The 25561-nt window shown below is 37.9% G+C and overlaps 2 protein-coding genes and 1 long non-coding RNA gene across 3 annotated transcripts; all 3 read left to right on the top strand.

The window, feature by feature from the left end:
• The first annotated feature begins 6394 nt into the window (after positions 1-6394).
• On the top strand, positions 6395-15070 carry LOC139357315 (uncharacterized). The gene is made up of 3 exons (XR_011610285.1): positions 6395-6785; positions 12948-13174; positions 14952-15070. It is a non-coding gene; the product is annotated as an uncharacterized lncRNA (long non-coding RNA).
• On the top strand, positions 6891-7818 carry LOC112423978 (olfactory receptor 4C6-like). The gene is given in 3 exon segments (XM_024788087.2): positions 6891-7089; positions 7092-7307; positions 7310-7818. Coding segments are annotated over 3 exon segments (924 nt in total).
• A 7996-nt stretch (positions 15071-23066) lies between the features above and the next one.
• LOC105466431 (olfactory receptor 4C15) lies at positions 23067-24024 on the top strand. Its single transcript, XM_011715410.3, has one exon. The coding sequence runs from the start codon at positions 23089-23091 to the stop codon at positions 24022-24024; it is 936 nt and encodes a 311-aa protein (XP_011713712.3). The 5' UTR covers positions 23067-23088.
• The last annotated feature ends 1537 nt before the right edge of the window (positions 24025-25561 follow it).

Below are 25561 nucleotides of genomic sequence, written 5' to 3'. Positions count from 1 at the left end.
TATAAAACATTTCATGAATCAAAGTTTCTCTGACTGTAACACAGTTTCTTTTCACAAATATTATCTTTCTCAAGCTCACTGGTCATCTTGACCTATTTCTTCCATGATTTGAGCATACAGTAATGCCAGAACATGGAATTTCCGTTATTTTGGGTGGGGGAATGACTGTGTGTTTCAGCTTATGCATGAAAGTTTCAAATTCATAAGAAATAGATTTTTTCTCACAAAACCTAGGCCCAAAAGATGATATAATAAGCACTTAATCTAATAAAAATAATTAAATTTGCAATTACTGGTGAGATTTAAATATTTCAACAGAATCTAGATGAAATAATTTGTGGTTCACTTTGTATCATGATTGTGAGGGCATGGTTGAGTGTGAGCCAGGGATAGGGATAGTTGAGAAAGCGTTAAGAAAAGTGTTGAGAAAAGTGTTGAGAAAATGTTATTTCTATTCTAACTCAAAAAGAAAGGTTTGGCCGGGCGCGGTGGCTCAAGCCTGTAATCCCAGCACTTTGGGAGGCCGAGACGGGTGGATCACAAGGTCAGGAGATCGAGACCATCCTGGCTAACACGGCGAAACCCCGTCTCTACTAAAAACACAAAAAATTAGCTGGGCGAGGTGGCGGCGCCTGTGGTCCCAGCTACTCGGGAGGCTGAGGCAGGAGAATGGCGTGAACCCGGGAGGCGGAGCTTGCAGTGAGCTGAGATCTGGCCACTGCACTCCAGCCTGGGCGACAGAGCGAGACTCCGTCTCAAAAAAAAAAAAAAAAAAAAAAAAAAAGAAAGGTTTGAGGATGGAAACTGAAGTCAATGATTGTGTCTTAGGAGCTACACCAAGTGCTCAGTGGTGGGGTGAGAAGATTAGTGAGACACAAATTATAAATTGTTCACAACAAACTTGGAAGGTGTAAAACCAAAAGAAGAAATGTAAGTAAACCTGGCATTCTCAGTGGATGAAGTCCTGCCGGTTTATAAAGAATTTTAAAGAGTGTTAGATATCCCTTTGTACCCATCATCAAGAGTCTCTCATGAGGACCAACTTCAATCTGATTATTTCTGGTGCTTAAAAATAAAATGATCTAAAAGTAAGTATGTACATTTCCCCCTATAAATTAAGCAGAAAAATAATATTTGGATCTGATGTATAAGGATGCTATGGTTTAATCTAAACATTCAATTCAGTAAAATGCTAGGCATTATTTAGATAAGGGGAGTGAGCTTATTATTGTTAAGGCCGACTATGAAGCATACGTATTGTTAGGTTTTTTACACACTTTGCCTTCTGCCATGATTGGAAGCTTCCTGAGACCACCCCCGTCCCCACCACCACAGGCAGAAGCTGCTGTGCTTCCTGTACAGCCTACAGAACCGTGAGCCAAGTACGTCTCTTTTTCTTTATAAATTACCCAGTCTCAGGTATTTCTTTATAGTGGTGTGAGAATGGACTAATACAGATAAAATAAAACACGTAAATTGGTGGATAGTATATCTGTGGTGTTCAATTTCAGAGGCAGGGTCATTAGGAGAACAAAACATCTAAAAAGCCTCCTCAGAAGGAAAATAAGGAAGAAAAAAAGTTGAAGATCATTACTTTCATCCGTGTCTACATGGTTAGGTAAGAACACAGAGTACCTTTGGTTCATGGAAAAGATAATTCAAGTGCAGAGGTTGACCCATCACCTGTGAGCTCAGATCCAGTTAAATTGAGGGACTCTCCCTTCGCAGGATACTTCTAGGGTATTCAGTCAAATATGTTAGTGAACCGGTTGTAACCTGTGAAATATATTGCAAATGTAGAATAATAATTTTACTACTATTGAAGGTAGAAAAAGAATGAAGGCTATAGGCCAGACACGGTGGGGCTTACACCTGTAATTCCAGCACTTTGGGAGGCCAAGGTGGGAAGACCACTTGAACCCAAGAGTTTGAGACCAGCCTGGGCAACACGGCAAAACCCTGTCTCTGCTAAAAACAGAAAAATTAGCCAGGCATGGTGGTGCCCGCCTGTAGTCCCAGCATCTCGGAAGGCTGAGGCAGGAGGATCGCTTGAGCTTCAGGAGGTCGAGGCTGCAGTGAGCCATGATCCTGCCACTGTACTTCAGCCTGGGTACAGAGTGGGATGCTGCCTCAGAAAAGAAAAAAGAATGAAGGCTATAACTCCAAATATTTTGAAAATTAAAGCCATATTATTTAAGAATACTAACTGTTATGGAGTGAGAAGGAATTTAGCCCATATTGTTTTTCTGGCTGAGGTTCATTTTTAAATTCTTAAGAATGGCAGCTATCCTGCAGTTAGATGTGACACAATTTCAAGAATAGTCTGAAAACATGAAGAGAGCATCAGACTAGGTATTAAAAAATTATGTCCTGATACTTGCTAGGTGGCCCAGAGAAGTAGTACTCGCGTTTCTTCATCTATGCTGTCAGGCAGGATAATTGTGTGGCCATTCTGTTACTGAAGGACAGAGGGTAGCTGAGGAGAAAATCATTGAATGGGGAATACCATGATCTAGTTTTGTGCTTGTGAAGCATCAGCTTGGCTTGGCTCCAGTGAAGCTCTGCCCCTTGGAAAAACCCAGTCACTGCAGGGGTGATGTACTGTGATTAGCTTCTCAGTCAACAGAGACACAGCCTCAAAGGGAGGCGGTTGGAATGAGGCAAGTCTGCACATTGTGGAATTCTGTGCTATTTCAGAGTGGCACTCTGCCCTCTTATAGCCCAGGCCTAGGACCGAAAGATGGACATCTTATTAATGATATTTCTTCTGAAATGTGGATTGGAAGCTCTTTACAAATTGAGCTCAAAGTGCAGCGAAATGGCAAGTGTAGTCCCATGAATGATTTTGTAGACAGCTTAGCTGGCTACCTTTGTTGGTAACTTTTCCTATTTAGATAAAATTTAAGCTTCTTCGCCAACCAGCACAAGAGTTGTTTTTCATTTAAGTTCTTGGACACTTAGAGCAACTATTTTACATGTTTCTTTAAAATCTCCAGAAACTCTAGCCCTGTCAACTTTCCATTAAATGATGAGATGATTTATTTTTTGGCCGGGTCCTGACTTACTTTGACACTCTACTGTGTCATGGGTCCTAGCTCTTCTGTACAAGAAAGTTCACATGAGTACGTCCTGGATGGGGCCAGACTTTCTGTCTCTCTGACATGATCTTAAGAAAGTTTTCTTGCATAATCTCTGCCTTCTACTTAGCGGGATCATCAGGTAACTGGCTTTTGGGAGTCACAGAGATGACACCAGACACCAAATGAACCTTGGTGATGGCCTTAAATTTTTATTTGAGCATTAAACATATTCCTATTAATTTGACCTACTATTTTGAAACTGTTAAAATAATTGAATCACTTAATTAGATGCACTATTATATTATGCTTAAGATGTCTATTAATTTGCTTGTTTTATTTGTATATGCAAATATAGATCTCAGAATGGAGAGACTTTGTCAACAATTTGTAGCTTGCTTTGCTTTAATCTTTTTGGCAAGCTATCAAAATTAACCCCTGACAACAGCACTTTCGCTCCTGGAGGCAGAGACTGGCACTGCCATTGCCTGGGCCCCACGGTTCAGTGCGGTTTTCCTTGGATGAAATCAATTGCATAGATTTAACTAATTTAATTAAACGTTAAGTACGTACACAGCACAGCATTAGAAATGTGGTGGAAAGAGAATAAATTAGACACCCTTAAGCACGCCCAGAAGAAGATAAAGTCAACATGACATTAAAAATATTAACAAAAAAGACAATTTAATTATTGTCAATATGCAACCTCTACAGGTGCATGTAACACATATCCAGGATGATGGCAGACATTGGGGAGGAAGTGAGGCATTAAGGAGAAGGGGTAATAGAGGGCCCTCTGTTAACAGAGGGCAGAGGCAGGAGGAGGTCGTGAGCTTATGTGAATGGAAAATAATAATGATGACTATCTGAAAAGTGCTCTCCAAACATTCTTATGCTTGTAACTTCCTGTAATTCCGGTGAAAGTGCTGTGAGGCAGACACAAAATTCTTGGATAGATTGTAGAGCACAGAGGTTAGTGGCCTGTGCTGTGAACTTGATGACATACTCACCCACAGGCTTAATCAGTTTCACTAGGTACCCAAAACTATCCACTGCAGCAGAAAGTAAGGATAGCAATAGTGTCTATCTCATATGGCTTTTGTGATACTAAAAGAAAAAATCATGAAAATCTTCGCACAGTACCCTGAAATAGTGAGTGCTTTGTACATTGACTTTAATTATGATTGCATTGTTTTATTTTCACAAGGTTTGAAGTTTTTGTTGTCACTAAGTGGCAGATTGGGCCAGAGAGCTAAGTCTGATCCCTCTGGATCTACGAACTTTTCCACTGTGCAAGACTGGCTGAGGCTCTGGCAGTAAGAGTTGCGTTTGACTGCAGTGGAGGAAGACCACAAAAAAGAGGTTGATTACTGTGGGAAAGAGGCTTGGATGTCAGGCTGAGAAGTGGAGATATATATTAGTAGTCAAATAAAATATGATAGATTCATAGATTTTAAGGCAAAAGGGCATTATTATTATTATTGAATAGTGTACACCATTTAAAAATATTTTAGGTCTTGAGATTGCTCAAAGAAAATCTTACTTGAAAGTGTAAATGCTTAATACAGATAAGAGGTAAGCTGCTGAGTTTGGAAAGGACAAAGTCCCTGAGACAGCTTCTTTGAATTCCTAGCATTCCACTCATCCACTACACCCAGCCCACACTGCAGATGAGGATATAAACTGAGACCCAGAGAAGTGAGTAATGTAACAACATGTTCTAGGAGTTAGACGGACAACAAAAGAATGAAATCCATTTGCACTGATTTCCAGGATTGTGTTCTCTCCACTTCATTAGAACTATTCAAGAACTTTAGAAGTTCTTGGGCTGCAGGTGGGAGAGGCTGGGGTTAGTACCTATTATTGATCTACAAAAAAACCTTTTGGTAGCTGTCTATTTAGTAAAGTGTAGAATACTAAGAATAGGCCTCTAGGTGTTTAGAAAAGTCTTAGGAAACAGAGTTTACATCTCCATTTAAAGCAATGGTCTCTGATACATTCAAACCAAGTGGCACACAACCTCTATTTAAGTGTCTTTAACAAAGATCAATTTGCTACTTACTGAATCAGTTCCCTTACCATGTCATTTGGCTGTGCTAGCAATTGCATTTAGCCAGCTGAGGCTGCTGTTCACTTCTTCAGAGATACAGCATAAAGATACAGAACTTATGCTTCAAGATGAGATTACCTAAATTCATAATTCCCACTTATCTTAGATGAGATGTTTAATATCTCCAAGCCTCAGTTTCCTCATCCTGAAGATGTGATCTTTTATAGTACACATCTTGTAGGATACAAAAAATAAATGCAATTATGCATGTAACAGATGCAGTTCATTGATGATACATGGTGAGTACAAAATACAAGTTTTGAATTGATATTTTGATTATTCTTTAGAATCCTTTATCTGGTAGCAGCCTTTCATAAGGAAAATTGGAAGTGAGAAAGTGAGTAATGAAGGAGGAGTGATATGGATGTACATTATTCACAGAATGATTTAGACTGATTTAGACTCATGTGCAGGGATGGTGTCAGTTAAGTTGTAGATCTGAATCTTCTTGGAGCACAGAAAGAGGCTTCAGATTAAATTTGCTTTAATAAGCATATCTGGACAATGATTAGAATACTTGAAAACTCAGTTAATCACCGTACCTTCTACTTTCAGGATTGGAACATACATATTCCAATATACATATATATAATGAGAATATGCTCTTAATTATGGGATCGTCATTGGATTTTATTACAGAAGTGTTGAATAAAATAATCCCAGGAAGCATAAATCTATCTTACTGGATTGTTATGAAAATGAAATTATATTATGAAGGACAATATCTCGTCCCATTTTCAGCATTCAATATTATAAAATAAGCAATACAGATTGTTGTTAGTATGAATTTTAGAGTAAGGAAAAGCTGGATTTGAGGTTTACTTCAGTGTTTACTAGTTGTGGGAAATTGCATCACTTTTTTTCACCTCTCTAAGCCTCAGTATCGAATATCTAAGAGTGTCTCATAGGATATTCCACTGACTGAGACATAGTAGGGACTAACTGAATATCAGAAATATGTAATAATAATGATAATCAAATTTGGAAAAAAAGACATGTAGATAAAAAAGTATAGTTGTTAATAAGTGAATAATCTTTGGCATGTGAACTGTGCTGTGAATTTGATGACACGGTATCAATGTCATCAAGAGCCTACAAGACTCTTAACCAGCTCTCAGCTAGCATGTTCTAGGTGCTCAATAAAGGTATGGAATAAATAAGTGAAAATTTATATGACATTTTCTTGGGTGTGTTAATGAAATGAATGTCAGCATCCTAGCTTGGAGTTACCCAAAAGCAAAGGCTAAGAGAACATCTTGTATATAAGTAGTTTATTTCAGAAAACAGAATGAAGGTATTGGGGAGAGTGAACAGGGAAGGAAAGAAGTTAACCCAAGATGGTGTTAAGGTGATTACCATTTATCAATTGGCTCCTAGTTACTGATGGTCAAATGTGTTATTTCCTTCATATTTTCAGATGTGTGCACCAGAATGATGAGGCAGTGTCTCCTATGTGTCACAGCAGCAAGCAGCACAACAGAACGCAAGAGAGCTGCACCAGTGAAAGGAGGCGTCATTGTGGGGATCAGTAGGACGAAGCTGCTGCAAGGTTTTAATTCCTAGCAGCTGTTTTCTGTAGCAACAACTAAAGAAAAAAAGTAGGTTAAGAGGGTGTGAGACAGAGTATCAAAAATGCCCAACATACCTGTTGATTAGTAATTAAAAGTAATACTGATTTTGAAGATTTTTCAGCTCAGAACAATATGCTTTCATCAGCCCGTCTTAAATGGGGACTTCAAATAATGAGACAATTCATTCTTTTGGGCATTACAAAAAATCCAGAACTAAGGAAAATATTCTCTGCTTTGTTTCTCACCATGTGTGTGACCACAGTGTTGGGAAATCTATTCATTGTGGTGACTCTGGCTGCAAGTCGGAGTCTGAGGTCATCTATGTACTTTTTCCTTCCTTGTCTCTCATGGATGCCACCTACTCTTCTGTCATTGCCCCTAAGATGATTGTGGATTCTTTATCTGAGAACATTACCATTTCTCTCGAAGGCTGCATGACCCAGCTCTTTGCAGAGTATTTCTTTGGTGGTGTAGGGATCATCCTTCTCACTGTGATAGTCTGTGACTGTAAGCCCCTGCACTATGCAACCGTCATGAGTCCACGGGAGTGCTGCTGTTGGTAGAAGCTTGGATGGGGGGATTCATGCATGCCACAATACAGCTTTTTATCATAGATCAAATACTCTTCTGTGGTCCGAATATAATTGACCATTTTATATGTGATTTGTTTCCATTGTTGAAACTCGCCTGCATGGACACCCACATCCCGGGTCTCTTAGTCCTCCTCAACAGTGGGGTGATGAGTATGGCCATCTTCCTTATCCTAATTGCATCCTACATGGTCGTCCTGTGCTCCTTGAAGTCTTGCAGCTCTATAGGTCAATGCAAAGCCCTCTCCACCTGTGGCTCCCACCTCACAGTGGTCATCTTGTTCTTCGTGGCGTGTATTTTCTTGTACATAAGGCCTGTGGTCACTTACCCCATAGACAAGGAAATGGCTATTTCCTTTACTGTTGTTGCACCCATGTTAAGTCTGCTGATCTACACCCTGAGGAACATCAAGGTAAAAAATGTCGTAAGAAAACTGTGGATGAAACAGGGGACCGTAGGTGGTCACTAGCTTACATGCTAAGAGTAAATTTTTAATGTAAGACCAGTAAGGTTTTACCCTCCTCATTCCCTCTAATCCACTGGATACACAGGAGCCAGAGGCATTTTAAAACAATTTTTTCATTTAGAGACAGGGTCTCACTTTGTCTCCCAGGCTGGCGTGCAGTGGCACGATCAGGTCTCACTTCAGCCTCAGCATCCCGAGCTCAAGCAATCCTTCTGTGTCAGCCCCCAAGTAGCTGAGACTACATGTGTTACAATATTTGAAAAAAAACACAATGTTTAAATAAAAATGTTTATTTTAAAATTAAAATATATATGGGCAATCGCCAATTATATGAAATAATTACTAGGTTCATTCATTCATTGAAGAATATTTACTGAGTTTGTAAAAAGTTTCACATACTCTTCCAGGAACTGGGTATACAGTGTTAAACAAGAAAATATGTTTTCATCATGTGTTGGAGCTTACATTTTAGTTCAGGAGATGACATATAGAAATGAAAATAAAATCATACAGATAATTGATTCTCAGAAAACTGTAACAAAGTGGTGTTGCACAACTAGTTATAATTCTAGTTAGGTGGACATGGGGGCTTTTCTGTGAGGAATTTCTAAACTGAGATTTCAATGATGAGATAGAACAAACTTTAAGCATTTCAACTGGATGTGCATTCTAGGCAAAAGAGAAAAGGTTGTGCAGAAACCCTAAGGCAGTCACTAGCCTGAAGTAAAGAAGGTCCAAAATTCAGTGCACAGTGGACAAGGGGAAATGCAGTGCAAGGTGGGATATGAAAGGTAGGCAGGGTTCTGATCAGAGAAAGCTATTACTTTTTAATCATTAGTTTATTGAGTTTACAGAAATTAAAGCGATGCTTAAATTTATAATAATCACATCCTGTGTTAATTCATTTTCATGCTGTTGATAAAGACACACCCAAGACTGGGCATTTAAAAAAGGAAGAAGTTTAATGGACTTACAAATCCATGTGGCTGGGGAAGCCTCACAATCATAGCAGAAGGTAAAAGGCATGTCTCACATGGTAGCAGACAAGAAAAGAGAGCTTGTACAGGGAAACTCCCCTTTTTAAAACTCTCAGATCTCTAAATCATCTCTCTCAAGTTCAAAGTTTAACAGATCTCTAGAGCAGGGGCACAATACCAGTCTCTTTGATAAAATATAGCAAGAATGACCTTTACTCTACTCCAAAATAAGTTCCTCATCTCCACCTGAGACCACCTCAGTCTGGATTTCACTGTCCATATCACTAACAGCATTTTGATTGCAACTATTCAACAAGTCTTTAGGAAGTTCCAAACTTTCCCTCATCTTCCTGACTTTTTCTAAGGCCTCAAAACTGTTCCAATCTCTGCCCATTACCCAGTTTTAAAGTTTCAGGTATCTTTATAGAAATGTCCTACTCCTGGTACCAATTTTCTGTATTAGTCTGTTCTTACATTGCTATAAAGAACTACCTGAGGCTGGGTCATTTATGAAGTAAAGAGGTTTAATTGACTTACAGTTCCACAGGCTGTACAAGAATCATGGCTGGGAGGCCTCAGGAAACTTTTAATCATGGTTGAAGGCAAAGGGGAAGCAAGCACACCTTCACTACTTTACATCAAAAGAGAGAGTGAAGGGGGAAGTGCTACACACTTTTAAACAACCAGATCTTGGTAAAACTCACTCACTATTATGAGAAGAGCAATGTGGAAATCCACCCCCATGAGCCAGTCACCTCCCACCAGGTCCCTCTCCCAACATTGGGAATTACAATCTGACATGAGATTTGGGTGGGGACACAGAGCCAAACCACATCAGTGTCCATCAACAGATGATTGGATAAAGAAAATATGCTGTGTGCGTGTGTGTGTATATCAATATACCATGGAATACTAAAAAATACCTATTGGTTACAATGTTCACAGTTTGAACAATGGGTACAATAAAAGTCCATACTTCACCACCTCAAAATATATCCATGTAAGAAAACTGCACTGTACCCCTAAAATCTATAAAAATAAAAACAAAAAAGAGGCAAATAAATAAAGAAAAACCCTACCCATCATGGTCTTATTGATGACTTCAGAAACTTAGCATCAAAATTCTTTGCATATGGCTTCCATTTAACTTTTGCTATGTCAAGAGTAGAACATAGTTTTTGTTGTCTGCTTAACAATATTTTAGAATTAGGGTTCAGCTTAGTGATTCATGCCTGTAATCCCAGCACTTTGGGAGGCAAGATGGGAGGATGGCTTGAATGAGTCCAGGAGTTCAAGACTAGCCTGGCAACATAGTGACACCCCATCTCTACAAAAAAAAAAAAAAAAAAGAAGATGGATGTGGTGGTGTGTGCCTGTAGTACCAGCTACTGGGGAGGCTGAGACAGGAGGATTGCGTGAGCCCAGAAGTCTGAGGCTGCAGTGAGCTGTGATTGTGCCACTGCACTCTACCCAGCCTTGGTGATAGAGAAAGACACTATCTCAAAAAAGAAATTAAAAATTGGAAAAGCCATAATATTTTAGGATTAAATACCTGGGTTCATTTTACATGTCTTCAGAAAAGAAGTGAAAGGATCATAATGAGATCCCTAACTTCAAATATTTGTAATCTGCTTGATAGTTTTTATAGTTTCAGAAGTAGGTCTAGAATCTACATCTTCTACTTAATAGATAAGAGCTCTTCTGATCATTCATGCCAAAATTGTTAATGGTCAGTTATATTAAAAAAAATTCGTTCTCTTCTGTATTCTATATATCCCCTAAATTAATTCACATTAAGTACTTTTACTAATAAAACACATTACCTAGCAGCTCAATGCCTGACTTTTTGTTTTAAAACCCTCTTGACTTCTGGAATAAATCTTGGTCTTCATTTTTTTTATAAGTGCTTACTGTTATTAATAGTTTATTAATCATGAATATCTATATATTTGAATTTAAAAATTTAGTTCTATTCATGATATAAAGGCATAGCAAACTAGGAATAGAAGGGTACTTTAAAATAAAGGAGATATGCCTTAAAAACTACTGCAAATTGATTGAACCATAAGGTGAGCTTCCTTCCCATTTTACTGAGAAAATGTAAGTGATAAGAAGAGAACTTCCAGACTCTCACAAATATGTAAGCTGTGCCAATCTGCCAACATGCATCCACTTATATGCTGTCTCCCTACCTGCTACTACACATAGATTATCTGTTCCCCAATCCAAAGCCCAGAAAACCACTTTGTTGTGTGCTGGACTGAGGTCATGCTCTTACTGCTTACACAAGGGCATTGGTCTAACAATCTCTTCTCTTTCTTCTTTCATTGACATTTCCCTCTCTATTAGATCATTACATCAGAAAAGAAGCATTTTTTTTTTTTTTTTTGAGATGGAGTCTCACTCTGTCGCCCAGGCTGGAGTGCAGTGGCGCAATCTCTTGGTTCACTGCAAACTCCGCCTCCCGGGTTCACGCCATTCTCCTGCCTCAGCCTCCCGAGTAGCTGGGACTACAGGCGCCCGCCACCATGCCCGGCTAATTTTTTTGTATTTTTAGTAGAGACGGGGTTTCACCGTGTTAGCCACGATGGTCTCGATCCTAACCTCATGATCCTAACCTCATGATCCACCCGCCTCGGCCTCCCAAAGTGCTTGGATTACAGGCGAGAGCCACCGCGCCTGGCCAAGAAGCAATTTTTAAATCTCTCTTTTCTTTAAAAACAATCCTTCCATTGAGCCTACTTCTTTCATCAATTGTTATCCCATTCCATTCTTTCTCCTTTGTAGCAAAACTCAAGAGATAGCTATGCTTGTCTTTCACTTCTCTCTTTTCATTCTTTGATAGTGCCTTTTAGTCATACTCAATATCTAATACTTTCTGAAAATGCTTTTCTCAAGGACACCAATGACCCCTGTATCATGACATTTAATGGTCACTTTTCATTTCTAATTTTATTAAATCAATTAGCAACATTTACATCAGTTTTCCTTGTCAGACTCTCCAAACATAACCGAGATTCCCCAATTAGTAAATATGTCCATCTCAGACTTCTGTCTTGAAGACTTGGAAATCCAATCTCTTTCATGTCATTTCCATCTGAATGACTAATAGATTCCTTGAACTGAACAGGTGTAGAGATGTACTTCTGATTCTTCCCCCATTCTCAACCCTACTCTAATCACATTTTCTATCTCAGTGGATGGTACATTTGGTCTATCTCATACCCCAAATCCAGTCTATCAGGAAATCCCATAGACTCAATCTTCAACATGTATTCCAAATTCAACCATTTCTAATCACTTTTAGACCTGTCACCCAGTTCCAAGCCGCATTATCTTTTACCTGGATTATTGCAATTGCCTCTTACCTACTCCTGCTTTTATTTCAATTTCCCCCAGTCCCGTATTTGATTCTCAACACTACACTCAGAGGTGTAGTGTCTTTTAAATTCACAAGTCAGTCACATCATTTCACACCTCTACTCAAAACTTTGCAATAGCTCTCTATGTCATTCAGGGTAAAATCTAAAACTACTGTAATTGTTAACTATCTGACAGCTATACTCTGGCTGCCCTATGATTTCTCTGAACACCCCTCTTACAACAAATAACCTTTCTGTTCCTCTTACTGGCCAGGTATACTCTTGCTATAAAACCTTTACATAGGCTATTTTCTCAGCCTGGAAAACTTTCTTCCAATCATCTGCATGACCAGCTCACTTCTTGTTTTTAGATGGGAAGAAATAATGTATTTATTTTGAGATGGAGTCTCACTCTGTCACCCAGTCTGGAGTGGAATAGCACGACCTCAGCTTGCTGCAACCTCTGCCTCCCAGGTTCCAGTGATTCTCCTGCCTCAGCCTCCCAAGTTGGTGGAATTATAGGTGTGGACACCACACGTGGCTAATTTTTGTATTTTTAGTGGAGACAGGGTTTCACCATGTTGGTCAGGCAGGTCTCTCTAACTCCTGACTGCAAGTGATCGCTCACCTCAGCCTCCCAAAGTGCTGGGATTACAGGTGTGAGCCACTGCACCCAGTCCAGAGATAATATTTTAGATAGTACTGTCCTTACTCCTCCTGTACAAGTAGGATTGCTGCTCTGAAGTCCAGACTTCGGAGTGTCTTCATTAAAATTTTCTACGTTTTCTTTCAGTATCTGTGAATGGGCAGTTTTTTTTGATGGGGCATCCCAGCCCAGACCCAACTGCATGGATCCCCTTCCTGTCTTTTCTGTTTGGGATGCTGTTTGTCACTCTATTCCATGAGATTACCCAGACGTCCTCAGAAGCTCTGGCTGCTGCATCTATGAAGTTATCCCAGGCTCTGTGGCCAGGATCAGAGTAGCAGAAGTACAGCTTGACAAGCAAATGTCTTCCAGAGGTGAGTTCATTATTTCTCTCATGGGATTGTACTACATTGCTCACTAGAATTGTGTTGACATGATGATTCTGGGTGACATAGGACAGGGACAAAGTTCTGAGATATAAATGACCCCTTACCAACACTTGGCCTTGGAAATGTGTGTGGGGCTTCATCAGTTTTTATCTGTTCATGCTTTGATGCGGTGCCAGCATCTCTGGCCCTGCAGGTGCTAAGAGTGGTGGCAGACATCTTTCGTCTTGTGCATCCTTAATGTTGGCACTCAGAAAGGCCATCTCAGCTCTTCTGCAGGCTCTATGCTATGTGTCAGGAAGTTCTGTATGGGTGGCTAGGCTTATTCATTTCAAGGGCTTTAAAGACTTTTGCTCTGGAGTGTTGACTGACTTGTCCAATGGTTGCCCTCTCTTGCTTCCTTTGGTAGCAAGGATGGTAACATTGTATTCTCCTATGTTGGTCTTAAGCCATATGTGATGAGGGACATGTCTTGTATGAATGAAACCACTTTTCTTGATTCCCCAGTCAGTTTTTTCATCTGTCCTCTGCCTTGTTGGTGGTGTTTGGAAGGTAGGGCTATTGACAATTTCAAAAGATATCACTTTCCAGGAATACCATGATTATAGTCTAATGTGCTCAAGAGAAGGCATGGTTGGAAGAATTGTAGTTCTATATTAACGCTTTAAAATTCCAAAAGGTCAATTCGACATGACCAAGAAAGGAACTTGTTCAGATAATCTTGCAGCCTCTGGTTATCAGACTTGTGTCTGTGATCATTATTAAGAAAATATCTTTGAGAGAGTCATTGGAATCCCATATTAGTGGACAGCCCCATAAATGATGTAACATCATAAGTAATGAGGTAAAATAGAGTTAAATAAATAGTATGAAAGAAGTGCAAAGGCATTATTTCAACATAAGCAGGGTTTGCAAAAAACAAGAAGAGATGGTTCCTGGACCTGAATGGGAAGAGAGATGCTTGGGCACCAAGAAGAATTTTCATGTGCTCTGGTTGGACAATAAGCAAGTACATAGGTACTTCTTCTCTGCTCACAATTCTAAATCTCCATCCAATAAATCACTACATCAGACACTAGCTCAGAAATTTTGTAATACACTCTTCAGTCAAACTATTTTTTTTACATCAACCTGATTATATAAACAGAGTTCCTGCAAAACACATTTGGCTGACTTTGCACATTCTAGGGGAGACCCTGATTTTAGAGACATTAATTTTATGATGAATTAATACCCTCAGATTCCTCCCTCTATAAAGATGAAACTTTTTTTTACATTAATTGATAAACCAGTTCTAAAATGCATATGAATGTGGGCCCAGGTTTGAATAGTAGCCTTGGTAATAAAAAGTGTGAGAAGCATAGGGATAGAGGACTAGATCTATTAGATATCAGGAACATTTCTTGAAGCTCTGGTTTGTAAATAACTTTGCTATAGGTTGCATGATAAGGAATTGCCCAGAAATTGAGCCACCTGTCTTTGGAAACTTAGTACAATTTTTTTTAATTTAATAAATGATGAAGATAGAGTTTTAGGAAAGAGTAGAGTATTGGATAAATTCTACAAGAAAAAATGGCTATTCCTTCACCCGCTATTTCTTCTCCTTGACTATGACTCTCTCTGTCTCTGTCTTTCTCTTTTCTGATTTAAACTATTTAAACTTTTCAGAGTTATTCTATTTTTCAGAACTGTGCAAATATAATATATTTCTTATGTTATCTCCCTACTCCATCTTTACAATCTTTCTCTCTTTTTTTTGGTACAGGATCTTGCTCTGTCAACCAGGCTGGAGTGCAGTGGTGCAAATAGAGGTCACTGCAGCCTTGACCTCCTGGGCTTAGGCAGTCCTCCTGCCACATTCTCTGGAGTAATCAGGACCACAGGCAAGTGCTGCAATACCCAGCTAATTTAAAAAACAAATTTGTAGAGTTGGAGTCTCCCTGTTGTTGCCCAGGCTACTCTCAAACTCCTGGGCTTCAGTCCTCTTCCTGCCACGGCCTCACAAACAGCTGGGATTACAGGTTTGAGCCACCATGCCTGGCCCATCTTTACAATCTTATTTTCATGTTACAGTACTAATAAAGGATTAAGCAAAGCAGGACATGGGATAAAGTAGAAGATTCTAACAGTATAACTGTGGTTTGAAGTGAGAACCAGGATTCCAGAATGAATTGCTGGTCTTGTTGCTGAGTGATATTTTAAAAATACCACCATAACCAGGACTGTGGTCTATGCCAGGTGACTCTTCTGTTTCAGAACACACATCTAAAATCCCATGACAAGAAAACACTTCTCTGTAAATTCCTAGGCAATTGAAGTAACAGTGCTTCTGGGCCTTGACTTTTTTGATGAATCTCTTCAATCCTACATTTTTCTGTGGGATACGAGTAGATATAAAAATAGGCAGGATATCACACACACCAAAAGAAGAACTGAAAATAAAGAATGAAGTGGGAGGTGGTGAATGGGTTGAAGTACAGATGAAACAAAAATGACACATGATTAGTAACTCTTGAGGTTGAGTGATGGGGTCTATTATACAATTGTATTTGTTTTGTATATGTTTAAAATTTTTTATAATACAACAGTTGTATAAAAAGAGAAAGTTGATGTACAATGTTAGCTCTTAAGACATTGGTTGCCTTTATGGGAGAAGGAGGGAGAAAGTGATTGTTGGTGATATAAATGAGGCTGGTTTTACTTCTTGGTTACGTATGTATATTAGTCTTGTAATAATTCATCAAGCTTTACCTGAATGCTTTGTGTGTGTATTTCTGTATGCATGTCATTCATCAATGATAAAATTAAAAATTACATATTTGCAAAGAAATAGGTAAAAATGTTTGGAGACTGTGGAAAGCAGCCAATTGTTTGATGTGGTCCCTTTCTAAAGGGACCTGAGGTGATCAGTTTAAGTTGTCCCTCAAGCTTCAGTCTCAATGCTACGTTATCTTAAACAGACCATATCTTCTTTTCAAATAAAATAAAATAAAAAGATAAAAATTCCTTTAATTTCTAGGAACTGTACTTTCTAGAGATTGTAATTTTTAAAGTCATGGTATCTCAAGATCAGTTTCTGCAAGAAAAAAAAATCACATTTCAATTACTCTATACCTCTTTGCATACCTATACATAAAATGTTATTCTTTAATAAGCACTCATCTCATTGCTACCACAGTCCCAAAACAACACATGTTGTCCTTATTGATTAATGCCGCCTCGTCCCAGAAATCACTCTTTAGGGCGTAGTGAGTAGGCATTTTCCCCAAATTCTGCAGAGACATATTTCATCACAGTACACAGTGTTCTGTTCCTGAACACAAAGGGAAAGGAAAGCATCTTCAAATAGAAACCCAGGAGAAGTTAAAACAAACAAACAAAGAACTCTAATTATCAGGGCCATGAAAGTTGTTTTGCAAACTCTTGAGCAAATGCAAACATAAAATTGCATCTTAGCAAATCATACTGATGGGACATTACCAAAACCCTGTGGGGAATGGAGGAGCTATTCTTCAAGTTCATGACCTCTCAGGGAAACCTCTTTAAATTCCTGTTAGAAACCAAGGAGGAAACTTTTGTTCCTTCATTTATTTATTGATTTTCCTGAGACCATGTTGAAGACAGCACCTGAGAAGCAGTGGGGAACACTGCCTGCCTCGCCTGCCGAAGATGCTCTTCCTTTGTCTATTAAATGTAGAAGGAAGAGCTGGAAACAATCTCACCTTTAGCCACGGGATGGACTCTTCACTATAGAGAACAGGAGACTGGGCATCACCAAAATTTCCAAGGAACTGATAAATGGTGAGGTTATAATTCGCATTTTTGCATTTTCCGAGAGGATTTCAAGTTGCGTTGTAGTGCTTTAAAGTGTGGGTGTTGTGGTCAGGATACAAATTTTAATGCCACGCACGAGCCTACCTTCATAATTGTAAACTTGGGCAGTTGCATAGCCTTTCTGATTCTCTGACTCCTCATATTTAACGAGGACAATAATATTAGCAAGCTCAAAGAATGCCAAAACAAATAAAATAATACATGCAGAGACCATAGAATGGCACTTGACACATAATAGGTACCCAGTAAACAGCAGCTGTTATAACAAACTGCAAGCTGGTGGTTTTTGGAGGACCGAAGCACCTAATTACTTCAAGTCTAATAAAATAATTATCATTTATCCTCTAATGCTGCCACTTTCCTGATGTTTTAAAGAGTAGAATTTCCTGAGGCTGTATAAAGAAAACTGATGTAACATGGATAATTCAAGTACTACTGTATCATTTACAGAGCTAAATACTGATTACATTTACTTATATAGAATGATAGTGACTATATTTACTGATATAGAATGAAACATTTACTCTTTCCACAATTATCCCCTCACAAATGGCCCTGAGAAGGACCCCAAGGATGAGAAATCATGACTCAAGCCACAGAGTAAATTCTTCTGATTTTAACCATGGCTCCCTCACTTTTCCCAAGTGCATTTGATGTCATAAGTAGCTTTAAGTTCCTTTCTTAGAATTGTTTAGGAAAATTTAAATGCCTGAAGCTGTGAATTGCTTTAGCGCTAGTTGTCATGGCTTTGTCTCCTCCTTAAAATGAGATAAATCACTAAGAAAACAGAAGAAGAAGAAAAAAAAAAAGAGCCAGGCACGGTGTCCCATGCCTGTAGTCCTAGCATTTGGGAGGCTGAGGCAGGCAGATCACCTGGGGTCAGGAGTTCAAGACCAGCCTGGCCAACATGGCAAACACCCATCTCTACTAAAAACGTGAAAATTAGCCAGGTGTGGTGGTGGCTGCCTGTAATTTCAGCTACTCGGGAGGATGAGGCAGGAGAAGTGCTTGAACCCAGGAGGGGAGGTGGAGGTCTCAGTAAGACAAGATCCATGCCACTGCACTCCAGCTTGGGCGACAAGAGAGAAATTCTGTCTCAAAAAAAATGGAAAAGAAAAAGTAAAAAGGAAGGGTCAGGCATCTAAAACGAGAAAGGACAACAGTGGAAAAGTGGAAAAAGAAAAAAGGTTTTTTTTCCTTCAAATTCCAGAAAGTAATGGTATAAAAGTTGGACCATTTAGGGAAATTAACAGAGCAACACTGAAAAGAGAGGAAATGATCTGAAATTCTGAAAGTTGAAGAGAACATTATTTCCCAGGTTGCCAGGGAAAGGAACATGCTTAGCTAGACAGGCCAGGAATAAACTTTTCATGGTTGAATAATTATCCTGGATCAAAAATGTGGTGGATTTAAGAAACTTAACAGGGAGGATAATTACAAATAGAATTTTAATTTGTTCTTCTTCTTTGTCCTAACAGTATTTATTTGGAAAAAATGTATGCAAATGCGACTAATATGCATTCATACGTCCACATAAATGTCTCTAAAATTTACTGCTTGAACTATAACTACAAAACATTACTTATAATGATAACCTTACCACTAATTCTTCTTATAGTTTTGAATGTTGTATATACTTCATACTTGAAATAGGAATTCTATTATTTCCAGGACAAATAGAATTAGTTTTGTTGTTAAAACTGATGGGAAGGAAATAGTAGGCAACGTGTGTAGAGGGGAATCAGGAGGCCACTTCCTCAGGTCACAGCCCAAGAAATGGCCCAGCAACCACAGTTCATTATGTGAGGGGCCCTGGGGCAGTCTCAGGGGTGACTCCAGCATATTAAGGGTATGGCTATCAAGAAAGGAAAGACCATGGAATGTTCTATGAGAAATATAAACAAAATAAGCCTCTACCTATAGGACAGTATGAATTTCAAATTGATATCAAAATGAATGTCTAAAGGGTGGAGAGGGCAGGGCCCATAATATGACTATTTATGGAAAGTATAGGAAGTTTAAAATTTTTAGTATTTGATTCTGTGTTATGTTAACATATTAGTTTCACGTGTGCAAATGAATTATCCCCAAGTTCTACCTCCTTTTTGAACTGTTTAGATGATGGAAAATATGGCGGTGTGAGTTTTAAACTTAATGTTTAGTTTTAAATATTCTTACAGTAATACAAGATACACAGAACAAATAGAGTCTCTGTCATTTTATGTTTCCTTCTAGATCATAAAATTATATTATAAATATCTATACAAATGGGCAGAGTTATATTTTTTCTGTTTTCTCACTTAAAATATTGTGAAAATGCCTCGACTTCTATGTCCTCGTGTCATTAATTAGTATTTTATTTATAGCACCATGTGATATTAATTTGTGATAGTCTAATTTAGATAAATATCTTCCTATGATTGTATATTTTACATATTTCTCAATTTTCACTATTGTAAATGACATTGCACCATCTTTTATTATAAAACTTTCCCATTTCATTTCACTTTTAGAATATGTTCTTAGAGTTGAGGTTACTAGTATAAAGAAAATAAACATGTTTATAATTCTGAAGCTATTTACTAATATGTTTTCCAAAAGGATGACATGAATTAAGCAGTTTTACTGTAATTTTAGAAGGGATGTAGCTTAAAAATAGTATAGTTTTGAACACATGTGTTATACTCTCATGATCGATTCAATTTTCCAGCTCACTTTGTGTGTAGATGCTGCTTAAAAATAATATTGACATAAAGATTTCATATCTTACTTTTAATTTGTACTTTGCAGAACACATTCAGAATAACTATCTATTGGACTCTCATGGGTGAGGAAGCTTCAAATGTTTCTATCTATTTTATAGTAGAGGATTCTGAATCATAGTGTTTTGTTCATGGTATGCGACTAGTAGATGAAGCTGGGATTGCTAGCTTTTTGATAGCAGAAAAAAAATACTTTTTAAGTAACTTTTCGTTAGAAGTAATTTTAGATTAAGAGAAAAGTTGTGAAGATACTATAGAGAGCTTCTGCATACAACTCACTTAGTTTCCCTTAATGTTTTCATCTTACATTACCATGGTACATTTGTGAAGACTATGAAATGAACATTGATATATACTGTTAACTAAACACCAGATTTTATTCATATTTCATTATTTTTTCTCCTGTCTTTTTTCTATTCTAGGATTCAATCTGAAACAACACATCACATTTAGGAGTATTTTAAAATGATTTAAAACCATAAATCTTGTTACCATAAATTATGAAGATGCTATACTTTCTATTGTCAAAGTTTCCACACTAATTTTCAAAATCCCTTTTATCTGAAAGAAGTGGTTGGTTTCTTTATATCTAATGAATATTTTAATTCTAAAGTGTTATTGTTCTTAGAGCAGCCCAGATAAAGGAAGTGGAGAGATTAAGAATCGTTTAATTATTAGATTAACATAGAGCCTTGTCTTTCTTTCCATCTCCAACCCAATTAGGTTTTCTATGTACGATGAAGTTATTTGAAATAGGAGTGGATACTTGACAGAATGGGGGCCACAGTACTTTATTTAGGGATTACTAAAGACATTTAAAAGTGTTGTGCATTTTAAAACACCATGTCTGCACTGAGACCGACCAAATAAGATATTTAACGTTTGTAAATTAATAAAAGGATGAGTAAAACCACCTTGGTCTTGGTAAAGCAAAAATTAGGGTAAAAATGTTATTTCTGCTCTGTGTCAATGGCTCTGAGAGCTTGTTCTCACCACTCAGCATGATCTTCTATGCTTCTTACTGCATCAATGCTTTTGTTTGCATTGCTTTATCTTATTCTCACAAGATATGTATGGATAGACATTCTTACCATATCCATGTACTGAAGTGGAAGCTGAGGCTTTGAGAATGTTAAGAATTTGAAGTGACTTGTTCTAACATGCCATAGAACGAGTAGGAGAGCTTGGACTTGAACCTAGGTCTATATGAGTCTGGAGCTGAAGTTCTTACTCATTTCACCTCATCCTATTTCCCGCTTTGGTTCTAGGCTAAGATGAGCACTGTTGGATCATTTATTGCCATGCTTTACTTTGCAATAAATGGTTATTGATTTATCTAATAACCTTATAAGGTTTGTTTCAGCTCATATTTTCTTGGTGATAACTTATAACTGGATATGGAATTCCTAGTGCAGACACTGCTTAGAAATGGAACCTGAAAAATGGAAATGACTGTTTTAAAGTAAGAAAAAGAATGTATATTAACATATACAATTGTATATTTGTTAGTTTTATTAACATTTTAAATTGTTTCTGTTAACTCTGACATTCATAAAAATCAGCTTATTTAAATCTCTAAATAAATCCCTTTATTCTTTTATTCACCTATTTTTTAAACAGAGGTATATATACATATAAATATACACATATACATATATTCAAACACATGCACATATATATGGTAATTGAAAAATATATTTCAATTATATGTACAGGTGAAGACACAATTATCCTTTAAAGCTGTGTCTGCCTGTGGAAATGAAGTCAAAATTTGGAGAGTCATTATCTAGATGACTCATAGAAAAGCTTTTTGTAGATAAGATGGCTGACTTTTTAAGTGAGTAAATAGTTACTACAATTGATAAGAGCACTTTATCCTAAGTAAAATGTTCACATTTTCAAATCTGACCATCACCATAATCCTGAGAGATGAGCAGGTAAGCTATATATAAACACTCTGGTACACAATAATGCATATAAAGTTGAAACATATACTTTTAGGAATTAAACTTCATTAGACCTGATTACACTATATAAAAATTGGAAAATAATTAACAAAACCTCAAGATTCTGAAGTGACTTGTTCTGACATGCCATAGAACGAGTAGGAGAGCTTGGACTTGAACCCAGGTCTATATGAGTCTGGAGCTGAAGTTCTTACTCATTTCACCTCATCCTATTTCCCGCTTTGGCTCTAAAATATATTTTATATATTTATAAAATATAAATGTATTTATATTCAATATATTGTTTCTCTTCCTTACTTATGTGGTTGATGCCAATTTGTACATGCAAGTGTTTGTAGAAAGGCCACTCCTACTCTGCAGTTCTTACTGGAAAAGGAATATCTCCACTCCTTTCTCTGCTGATCCAGTGGAAAGGAATTGGGTGTTGGAGCCTGAGGTTCTGTGTTAATATCCCAGATTGTCTGTTATTTGCTTGAACTTAACTTCTTTAAGCATGAGTTTCCCAGCAATCAAATAGGGATAATAAGACCTAATGGAGACTGCTCCCTAGGGCAGTCGGTCCTGAGCCTTCCATTGTTTCACTAGTCATCATAACAACATTCTGACGTAGACATTATTACTTTTATAATAATGATAAACTTCTATTTTCATTTTAAAATGACAGATAAGAAAACCCTCGGCACTTAGTGCATACTTTTCATGAATTAAATGTCAGGTTAGGGACTTTCTAGAGATCTTTCTCTTTTGTAAAGAATGAATTCACAATGAATTCAGTTAAGACTTTTAAAGAAATATTTGAAGAGCAGCCATACTTTTTAAGTGTCTCTTGAGCTATAGGCTATTTTCTTCTAATTGTAGATAAAGCAGTCTCCTGATTAGGAATGGGATGCTGGTTATCCCTGCTCCGACTTCATGCCAATGGCAGGAATAAGTAAGTTACAATGCTCTTTCTCTCATAATTGAGAGGTAACTTCAGAATACTTCTCAATAATTCACACCAGGAAGCCACTAGTATATGATCAAAGCTGGCACTTGATACGAAAACTCTTTCTCTTCTCTTCTCTACCACATATCCTTTTGCCGTATTGAACCTCTGGTTGTTTTCAAGTATTCTTTAAATTATCTCCATCATAATTCTGCCTGATATGTCAGTGCTACCTCCAAGAATTTCTAATTTATGTTTTCAATGACAACAGAAGCACTCAATAATTTTGCATATGGATGAACCAACTTGTTGATGACTATGATACTACAAATTGATTTGAAACAAATTTTACTTTGTCCTAATTGCAGATTCCACATGATCCCTGTCGGAGCTTTCATCTTTTCCTTGGAAAACATGCAAAACCAAAGCTTCGTAACTGAGTTTGTCCTCCTGGGACTTTCACAGAATCCAAATGTTCAGGAAATAGTATTTGCTGTATTTTTGTTTGTCTACATTGCAACTGTTGGGGGCAACATGCTAATTGTAGTAACCATCCTCAGCAGCCCTGCTCTTCTGGGGTCCCCTATGTACTTCTTCTTGGGCTTCCTGTCCTTCCTGGATGCGTGCTTCTCCTCTGTCATCACCCCAAAGATGATTGTGGACTCCCTCTATGTGACGAAAACCATCTCTTTTGAAGGCTGCATGATGCAGCTCTTTGCTGAACACTTCTTTGCTGGGGTGGAGGTGATTGTCCTCACAGTCATGGCCTATGATCGTTATGTGGCCATTTGCAAGCCCTTGCATTACTCTTCTATCATGAACCGGAGGTTCTGTGGCATTCTGATGGGGATAGCCTGGACAGGGGGCCTCTTGCATTCCATGATACAAATTCTTTTTACTGTCCAGCTTCCCTTTTGTGGCCCCAATGTCATCGATCATTTTATGTGTGACTTGTACCCATTACTGGAGCTTGCCTGCACTGATATTCACATCTTTGGCCTCTTGGTGGTCATCAACAGTGGGTTTATCTGCATCATAAACTTCTCCTTGTTGCTTGTCTCCTATGCTGTCATCTTGCTCTCTCTGAGAACCCACGGTTCTGAAGGGCGCTGGAAAGCTCTCTCCACCTGTGGATCTCACATTGCTGTTGTGATTTTGTTCTTCGCCCCATGCATATTTGTATATGCACGACCTCCATCTGCTTTTTCCGTTGACAAAATGGTGGCAATATTTTACACCATCTTAACTCCCTTGCTCAATCCTCTGATTTACACTTTCAGGAATAAGGAAGTAAATCAGGCCATGAGGAGAATATGGAACAGATTGATGGTGGTTTCTGATAAGAAATAAAATGTTAAACTTAAAAAAATCCAAAGTTATGAGTAAAAAAGGTCAAAATGATCTTAAGTAAAAACTTAATGAGATATACCTTTCATGGCAAGATATAAAGTAATGCTAGAAAAAAAGCATTAATGTGGGATCAGAAAAATTATGTTTCCACCCTCAGGTCATTCATCAACTCTGAGCTGGCAACTCAGTATTCTCATGTTCAAACTGAAGAGAGTTGAATTTTATGCATAGTTGGGATTTAATAATAAAAAAAGAATGACAAGAAAAATTATTTGTTAGACTGCTGGGAATTCACTTCCTGATTTAGAAAAAAAACCTTTGTGGAGGAAAGACACACATATCCTACAGAATAGGAAGAGAAATTTACTCAAACTTACATTTCAAGGAAGAAGTTTATATTTAGGACATTGTTGTCAGTGATTCTAATGAAACAAACAAACAAAAAAAATTCAGGACTCAAGAAGGTCGCAGACCAGAGCATTTGCAGAACCTCAAATGTGGGTTTTTCTGTATTATATGATTCCATCATTTAACATGGGTTTATTACCATCTCCTTCAGGTCACTTGGTGAATTTCTTTTTTTTTATTATTATTATGCTTTAAATTCTAGGGTACATGTGCACAACGTGCAGGCTTGTTATATATGTATACATGTGCCATGTTGGTGTGCTGCACGCATTAACTCGTCATTTACATTAGGTATATCTCCTAATGCTATCCCTCCCCCTTACCCCCTCCCCACATTAGGACCTGGTGTGTGATGTTCCCCTTCCTGTGTCCAAGTGATCTTATTGTTCAATTTCCACCTATGAGTGAGAACATGCGGTATTTGGTTTTCTGTTCTTGTGATAGTTTGCTGAGAATGATGGTTGGTCTAAAACACCAAAAGCAACGGCAATAAAAGCCAAAATTGACAAATGGGATCTAATTAAACTAAAGAGCTTCTGCACAGCAAAAGAAACTGCCATCAGAGTGAACAGGCAACCTACAGAATGGGAGAAAATTTTTGCAATCTACTCATCTGACAAAGGGTTAATATCCAGAACCTATAAAGAACTCAATCAAATTTACAAGAAAAAAACAAACAACCCCATCAAAAAGGGGCAAAGGATATGAACAGACACTTCTCAAAAGAAGACATTCATACAGCCAACAGACACATGAGAAAATGCTCATCATCACTGGCCATCAGAGAAATGCAAATCAAAACGACAATGAGATACCATCTCACACCAGTTAGAATGGCAATCATTAAAAAATCAGGAAACAACAGGTGCTGGAGAGGATGTGGAGAAATAGGAACACTTTTACACTGTTGGTGGGACTGTAAACTAGTTCAACCATTGTGGAAGACAGTGTGGCAATTCCTCAAGGATCTAGAACTAGAAATACCATTTGACCCAGCCATCCCATTACTGGGTATATACCCAAAGGATTATAAGTCATGCTGCTATAAAAACACATGCACACGTATGTTTATTGCAGCACTATTCACGATAGCAAAGACTTGGAATCAACCCAAATGTCCATCAGTGAC

This window comes from Macaca nemestrina, chromosome 12, assembly GCF_043159975.1.
Source record: "Macaca nemestrina isolate mMacNem1 chromosome 12, mMacNem.hap1, whole genome shotgun sequence".
Taxonomy (NCBI): Eukaryota; Metazoa; Chordata; class Mammalia; order Primates; family Cercopithecidae; genus Macaca; species Macaca nemestrina.
Note: the sequence above shows the minus strand (reverse complement) of the source record. Positions and strands in the feature narration are given on the sequence as shown.